The following is a 7484-nucleotide window of genomic DNA, read 5'->3' as shown; positions in this document are numbered from 1 at the left end:
TATTCCCCTTTTTAGAGCTAATAAATAATAATAAACGTTACAGCGACTTACAAAATAAGAAACTAAAACTCTATAAATACTATATATACACACATTTAAGAAAATAAAAGAAACTAAATAAAAATGACAAATGCATACAACAACATTTCAAAACTAAACATTTAAATGAAAACAAAAAAATAAAGCTAAAAACAATTCAAAATATTAAAAGAACAAAAGCCAAACACCAAAAAAACAACTGCATATGTGTATGTACAGCCACACACATATACATATACATGTACATACTGTATATATAAATACATTCAATATATATAATTTCATTTCCATTTTGTATGTTGAAGTACTGAAATAACATGCATGAAATGAAAGCCCCTGGTCAACATTCACATGGAATGGAAAAGAGCAGCATTAACATTCTGCCAAAAAAAAGTCAAACTGGTTTAGAATGACATGACATAAATTTAATTTTTGGGTAAACTATCATTATCCTTTATCATACAGTAATATCTCTCAAAACTTTTTCTTCTTTATTCTGTATTCCAGAGGCAGCTGAGGAGGAGGAAATGTTATCTGCTAATCGCTGGAGTGCTGCTTCTTACTTTGCTTATCATCATTATTGCAGTCTCAGCCAGAAAATGAGATTGAGACCACAGGTGAGCTACGTCTGGTGTGCCCAGCCTATAATATAAATAACAACTTTGAAAAGAAAGTGAGAAAAGATATTCTAGGGACAACACAAATCAACAGAACAAAAATAAAACAAATATTAAAATATATTATTTTTAAGCAAATGTATAACATCTGTGAGCGATATAATTATATATTATTATTATTATTATACACCAAAATTATAATGATAACGACATAGAGGAACCATACTGTTGCACTTTCAGAACTTTTTTTAAAGCTGATAAACGATATAAACATTGACAATCAGAATTCATCTGACTTTCAAGAGCCTGAACATTAGGAGCGGCAGATGACACAACTGCAGTTCATCTAATAAACAGAACAATATCGTGCATTGGTGTAGACGCTTATCGTTTTTTTCATTCTTGGTGTGAACAGGCCTTAACTATCTTCTTGCAGAAAGCAAAAAATATATATTTTAAATAATACTGGGGCCCAAACAGCATTGGATTGTACTGACTTGCATTGTATGGACAAAAAAAAAAAAAAAATATTACTACAATTCAAAATATCTTCTTTTGTGTTCCATGAAAGAGATGCATACAGATTTGGAAAGACTTGAGAGTCAAAAAATGAAAGAATTTGTATTTGGGGGTGAACTATCCCTTTAAGTATAAATTAAGCTTTAGCGTTAGTTCTGGCAGGTCACGTGAGTCAAGCTTGCATCAGCTGATTCTCAGCTGATCACATCTACCTATAGGAATACGACACCTATCGCGGCGTTCCTATATAAGCTCTATTCAGTATTATTCAGCAGCTTTTCAGCTTGCTTAGGAGCAAATTACCCTCCTCCATCCCCAGCTCCACCTTTCGCCACAGTCAGGACTTAGCTTTCTGATATTCCTTGCTAATCAGACTCCTTTATCTTGAATAAAGTGTTATACTTAAATATCATTGAGTACATTAATGATATCTGCCTTGTTCTGTTCTGTTAACCCTAGGGGGGTTATTATTGCTGCTCTCCCTGCTCATTCATGACAGGCTGCATGGATGGGCAGGGAGGTTTTTGCCCAGAACAGAACCATACCGCCAAACCAAACTTTATGCTAAATATCTATCATTTTGACGATAGTGGTCCTGACAAAATAATAGTTTATGTTTGATGGAGCTTACTGGAAATATTTCTCGCCCATCAAGTTCATAAGAGAATCTCATGCAGGGATTGTTATTATTATCATGTGCATCTGTGTTTGCCAATGGATTTAACATATGGTCTGTCACCTTTGTGACTATATGAATGCTACCATACCAATCACTTTGACAGATCAGCCAAGCAGACAGGCCCATGATGATGACAATACCTCTGAGAATGCCACATGCACCGCTTACCTACTCACTGAGACGTTTACTTGAGAAAAACTTGTCAGAAACACTTAATGTTTCCAAGTTACTGGAGAGACAGTCAAGGAAAATTTCATTCAGGTATGTTAGGGGAAGAGGAGGAGAATTTCAATCAAGCTCGCAGTATGAAACATATGGGCAATCATAATTCGCTGAGATCCCAGAACAACAGCAGACTTGAGGACTGCTGAGTTTTGCTATCATTTCTGGATCTGATTAGGTCTTTAGTATAAAGTGCTGCTGTTTGGATGCGAGTTAATGCTCTCAAGAACAATTATTTTAACCATCTGGTGGTTTTCTGCTGGTTGGCTTGTGTGAGTATTCTTCTTGGCAGTCATAGTGAGTAGTTAGTCTATTTGCAATATGGTTATCACATAAAAGGCTTTTGTATTAAGCTCAGCAAACACTAAAATAGTATTAAAGCAGACAAAGTGAGAGGCCCATGAGAAAAAAAACAGGCCAACACAAATTGTAAAACTGTCAATCTTAAATTGTTGGTGTGTTCTAGATGGAAGACCTGACCATTCGAGCAGACCATCAATGACAGAAGATCAAAAATGCTAAATAAACCACTTTATATGTTACTTGATGAAGCACGACTAGGAAGTAAAGTAATCTGCAAGTTGTTTTCCTCAAAATGTATGGCTTTGATTCCAAAACTGCTGTACTCTGAAATGCCGTTGAGAATTGAGGATTGTAACTTTAATAGAATTGGCTTGTGCACCACAAGAAAGACCTCAATCATTAAAGGGGTCATATGATGTTTTTTAAAGATAATTATTTTGTGTTTTTGGTGTAACAGAATATGTTGACATGCTTTAATGTTTTCATGACAGGCTGCATGGATGGGCAGGGAGGTTTTTTGCCCAGAACAGAACCATACCGCCAAACCAAACTTTATGCTAAGTATCTATCATTTTGACGATAGTGGTCCTGACAGAAATTAAGCTTTAGCGTTAGTTCTGGCAGGTCACGTGAGTCAAGCTTGCATCAGTTGATTCTCAGCTGATCACATCTACCTATAGGAAAATGACACCTATCGCGGCATTTCTATATAAGCTGTATTCAGTATTATTCAGCAGCTTTTTAGCTTGCTTCGGAGCAAATTACCCTCCTCCATCCCCAGCTCCACCTTTCGCCACAGTCAGGACTTAGCTTTCTGATATTCCTTGCTAATCAGACTCCTTTATCTTGAATAAAGTGTTATACTTAAATATCATTGAGTACATTAATGATATCTGCCTTGTTCTGTTCTGTTAACCCTGGGGGGGTTATTATTGCTGCTCTCCCTGCTCATTCATGACAGGCTGCATGGATGGGCAGGGAGGTTTTTGCCCAGAACAGAACCATACCGCCAAACCAAACTTTATGCTAAGTATCTATCATTTTGACGATAGTGGTCCTGACAGAATTACATTAATAGTGGAGCTGTTTAGTTAATTCATCCCTCCAACTCATATTTTTTTTGCTCACCTCTCAATTCCTGTTTAAGTATGTGTTTTGTTTCTCAGGTTGACTCTAAGTCCTGGATAACTGCTTTAAGAGACCCATGTAGCAACGTGTACCAAATCATGTTTGCAGAACCTCTGTTTTTTAGAGAAAGGAGTGGTGAAAGGGAGGGTTTCAGTGCCATAACAGACTATAAGCTCAGGAGAGTTTGCCAGCTTGTGTGCTAGGGACCGGCTCCAAATCTGCATAGATTTATAGAGAATTAACAGCTCTGAATCTATGTAAACATGGGCCATTCGGTTCTGGTGAGACTTGTTTTTATTGCATGCCTTGCACAGTTTGTGATTATTTCTGTCTACGTCTCTTTATAACCCCAAGCTGTTCGCAGCCTTAGTGAACTTTTTTTCTGTAAAATTAGAAATTATCCCTGGGTGACAAACACTATAAAAGTTACACCTTACATCAATTTCAGGTGGATGCTCAGGTAAGCAGACACCACTAAATACAGGTGTAAGCAGGTCCAAAAATTTTGTGATTCGATCATTTAAACCACTTTTGAAGTGTAGTGTAAATGACAATCAGTGTGTGTGATCTGGACAACAAGGACCTCCTACACTTCTGTCAATCATCCTCTGAGTTCCAGAGATTTATTTATTGAAATGTTTCTGTTTTTTTTTTTAATTGAAATGTCCCTCTTTTTATCTGTTTGTTTATCTATTTATTTAATTTCCACTGTGATTTGTTCCACTGTGACCTTTTCTCTTATTTTTCTTTTTTATCATGGCTATTTTATTTATTCATTGTACATATTTGACTGTGTTTAATTTATTATTATTATTATTTATTTTGTTTACTGTGATCTATTTGTTTTATTTTATTTTCTAGTGGTGTATTTATTTATTTATTTAGTGCTTTGATATTTTAATTTTCAAACAGTTTATTTAAATGATGAATTTATTACTAATTATTAATAAATTATTAATATTATTTCAATATTATTTATTTTAATTTATGAAACTGCTCATCAAAGGTTCAAAGGGAGATGTATTTGATGATAAATGTTTATGTCCGGTGTAAGCAGAAATGTATTATCTGATGAACTTATGATCTGATCACCAGACCAGGTGTACACACGGCCTTAGATGTTTAGAAAAAGTGACAAACGTGGGTGGTTAATAGTGAGATCCTTCATAAAAGCAAAAGTGCAAAGTATTAAAAAGGAGCAAAGTATTATTGGAAATGTGCTGGACTGATGTGGTTGGAAACAGACAGGGTGGCAGAGGGAAGAGCATAGAGCATAATATATCAGTTTAATGATTCAGCAATGACATGGAGCTGCTTTGCCTCTCAAATCAATAGCCCTGCGCTTTATGGTGCTCTAAATAATGCAATAACTGCTCCTCGACACTTATTCCTGCGAGTTGTGTTGCCACTGCTGCCTTCACATCTTGTTTACAGACTCATTTGGGTGAAAGAGATCCTTCAATATGCATGTCAACAGCATGAGCTAACTACAGTTGATCCTTCTGCTCTGAGCTGGTGAAATTGAGAGCAATCTGAGAGAGGCCCCAACTCATTGAGTCACCAATTGCATAAAATGAACCCTCAACAGCATGACACCAGACTATTACAGCGTTTTAATGTTGTGACCGTTATGCATTATCATATAGTATGAGCATTCAAATGCCAGTCTGTTAGCAGGTTTAATAACAAGGAACGTGAGAATCTTCAAGCATTTTCAGACCCCAGTGGTGTCTGGACCCCTGAAGTAGATCATCTCATGTCAGCAAATGTCTAGATAGAATGTGATTTTTCATTTTATTTAGTGAACTGTCACTTTACTTGTGCTGGTGGGTGAGTGAATAGAAATATAATGTTTTTGATGTTTTTCAAATGTTTAACATTTTCCTGAAAATTACTTTTCATTTTTTGCTTACATTCTGATTACAAAATGACCTAAGCTATAAAATAAAATATTATAGAGCTGTTGAGTCATGATGTCAACTAAGGCTAAGGATGGTTAAAAAGTTTTGTTGTTGTTGATATTTTTTATTTTTTTATTTTGCTTTTACTCGGCAATAATTCATTCAATTGATCAAAAGTGACAAAGACTTTTACATTGTTACATGCAATTTATGTTTAAAATAAATTCTGTTCTTTTGAAAATTCTATTTATCAAAGACAAAATGCCATGTTTTCTACAAAAAAATATTAAGCAGTACAACTGTTTTCAGCTTTGCTAATAATAGGAAATGTTACTTGAGCATCAAATTAGAATGATTTCTGAAGGACATGCGTAATGACTGCTGAAATTTCAGCTTTACCATCACAGGAATAAATTATATTACAAAAATTATATTAGAACAGAGAACAGGTATTTTAAATGTCAATAATATTTCACAATATTACTGTTTTTACAGTTTTTTTTATCAAATAAATGCAGCCTTTGTGAGCATACGAGACTTCAAAAACATTCAAAAATCTTGCCGACCCCAAACTTTTGAATGATTTAGCAACTTGCATTAAAAAGAAAAAAAAAATGCTGAAACTTCAGAATTCATGCTTGAAGTGTTCACGGTGTATAATTTATGTTTAAGTAATGACATGGACTAGTGTTGCATCCGTCAACGAAAATTATGACTAAATATCGTCGTCAACGAACCTTTATCACGTGACGAAAACGAGACGAGACGCAACGTAAATGCTGGTCATGTGACGATGACTATAATTAAATGTATAATGCAATATTGTTGACGAATAAAAACGAGGTTAAATGTGGTTTACAGAATAAAAACTATGCTAAAATGTCTCTTCGTTTTCAATGACCAAAACGAGACGAAACAAAATGTTATAATGTTATTTCGTCTCGTTTAGTCACGTTATTATTATTATTTTGCAGTATTTCTGTTTCCTGTGTCTCACTTCAGGGGCTGCATCAGGTTGCACTGCGCAGACGCAGACGACGTCACTTCCTATTTAGAGCAGTGTTTCCCAACCGGGGTGCCATGTAAAAAATCATTTTTTAATATTTTTAAATTGCTAAAATGTTGTAGCGAATCAGCTCATGGGGAAATATGAATAATTAACCATAACTAATTATGATTAATTATTAATATTTTAGATCCACTGTACTCTTTATAGCCCTACTGTGTGTATTTGTAGGCCTATCGTGATTTTTAAAATTTGTGCTATCATTAGTAATTTCTTTATTTGTTCTTATTTTATTAACTGCTTAGCCTCCTTGTCATTTTTTATTCAATTCAAAGTTTTAAATCAAGCTATCTCGTGCTACTGCAAAAAAATTACCCAGCTGTAAAATCAAAAATACACTGAGTGAGCAAAACTTTGTTTAATTACCATCATAACTAGCTATCTCACAATTTTTACATATGAATAAAAGCCTACATTAAAATCTGTCATATAAATTGGTCTCTTCATTAGAAATTAGCCTACTGATTGCCGCCATTGATAGACACTTTTTTTTTTTAAATATTAAAAATATCTGTATGACATTATATTCTGCAGTTCTTCCCTGTTGTACCGAATATCTATACTTTTCAAATTATCATATCGAAGTTAGAAATTCAAATATTGTGACAAAATTAATTTTGTAGGGCGCCACAAATTTGTTAAAATTCCCAAAGGGTGCCGCGACTAAAGAAAGGTTGGGAAACACGGATTTAGAAGACGAAAACCAAACAAAGTTAAGTCTGACACAGAGAAAGGGACCGATTGCCGGCCAGCCGGGGTTCGTCTTTTGTGTGTGTAATGTTTGGTTGGTAAAATAAATGTTGTAAATTCAAATCGGAGCGTCTTCCGTGTCTGGAATGGATGTATTGATGTATTCATAAGGTAACAATAATATAATAAGATAACCTTGTTTGAAATGGGTTTGGCTAAAAGAAAATGTTGGTTTCATCTATACTACTAGGTATTTATACTATATTGACTGGGTTAAATAGAATTGCATTTCTAAAAAGAGACTAAAATACAATTTTCAT

General features: G+C 34.5%; 1 protein-coding gene across 1 annotated transcript in view; it reads left to right on the top strand.

Annotated features, from left to right (window-relative positions):
- LOC107572285 (t-SNARE domain-containing protein 1-like) overlaps positions 1–7484 on the top strand; it is a 137019-nt gene that overhangs the window by 116278 nt on the left and 13257 nt on the right. Inside the window, exon 11 of the mRNA XM_016258705.1 lies at positions 547–656. Within this exon, the coding sequence (XP_016114191.1) occupies positions 547–642 (96 nt within the window). The 3' untranslated portion in view covers positions 643–656. The remainder of the gene's footprint in view (positions 1–546; positions 657–7484) is intronic.

This window comes from Sinocyclocheilus grahami, unplaced genomic scaffold (assembly GCF_001515645.1).
Source record: "Sinocyclocheilus grahami isolate Dianchi unplaced genomic scaffold, SAMN03320097.WGS_v1.1 scaffold1729.1, whole genome shotgun sequence".
NCBI classification, from domain to species: Eukaryota; Metazoa; Chordata; class Actinopteri; order Cypriniformes; family Cyprinidae; genus Sinocyclocheilus; species Sinocyclocheilus grahami.
Note: the sequence above shows the minus strand (reverse complement) of the source record. Positions and strands in the feature narration are given on the sequence as shown.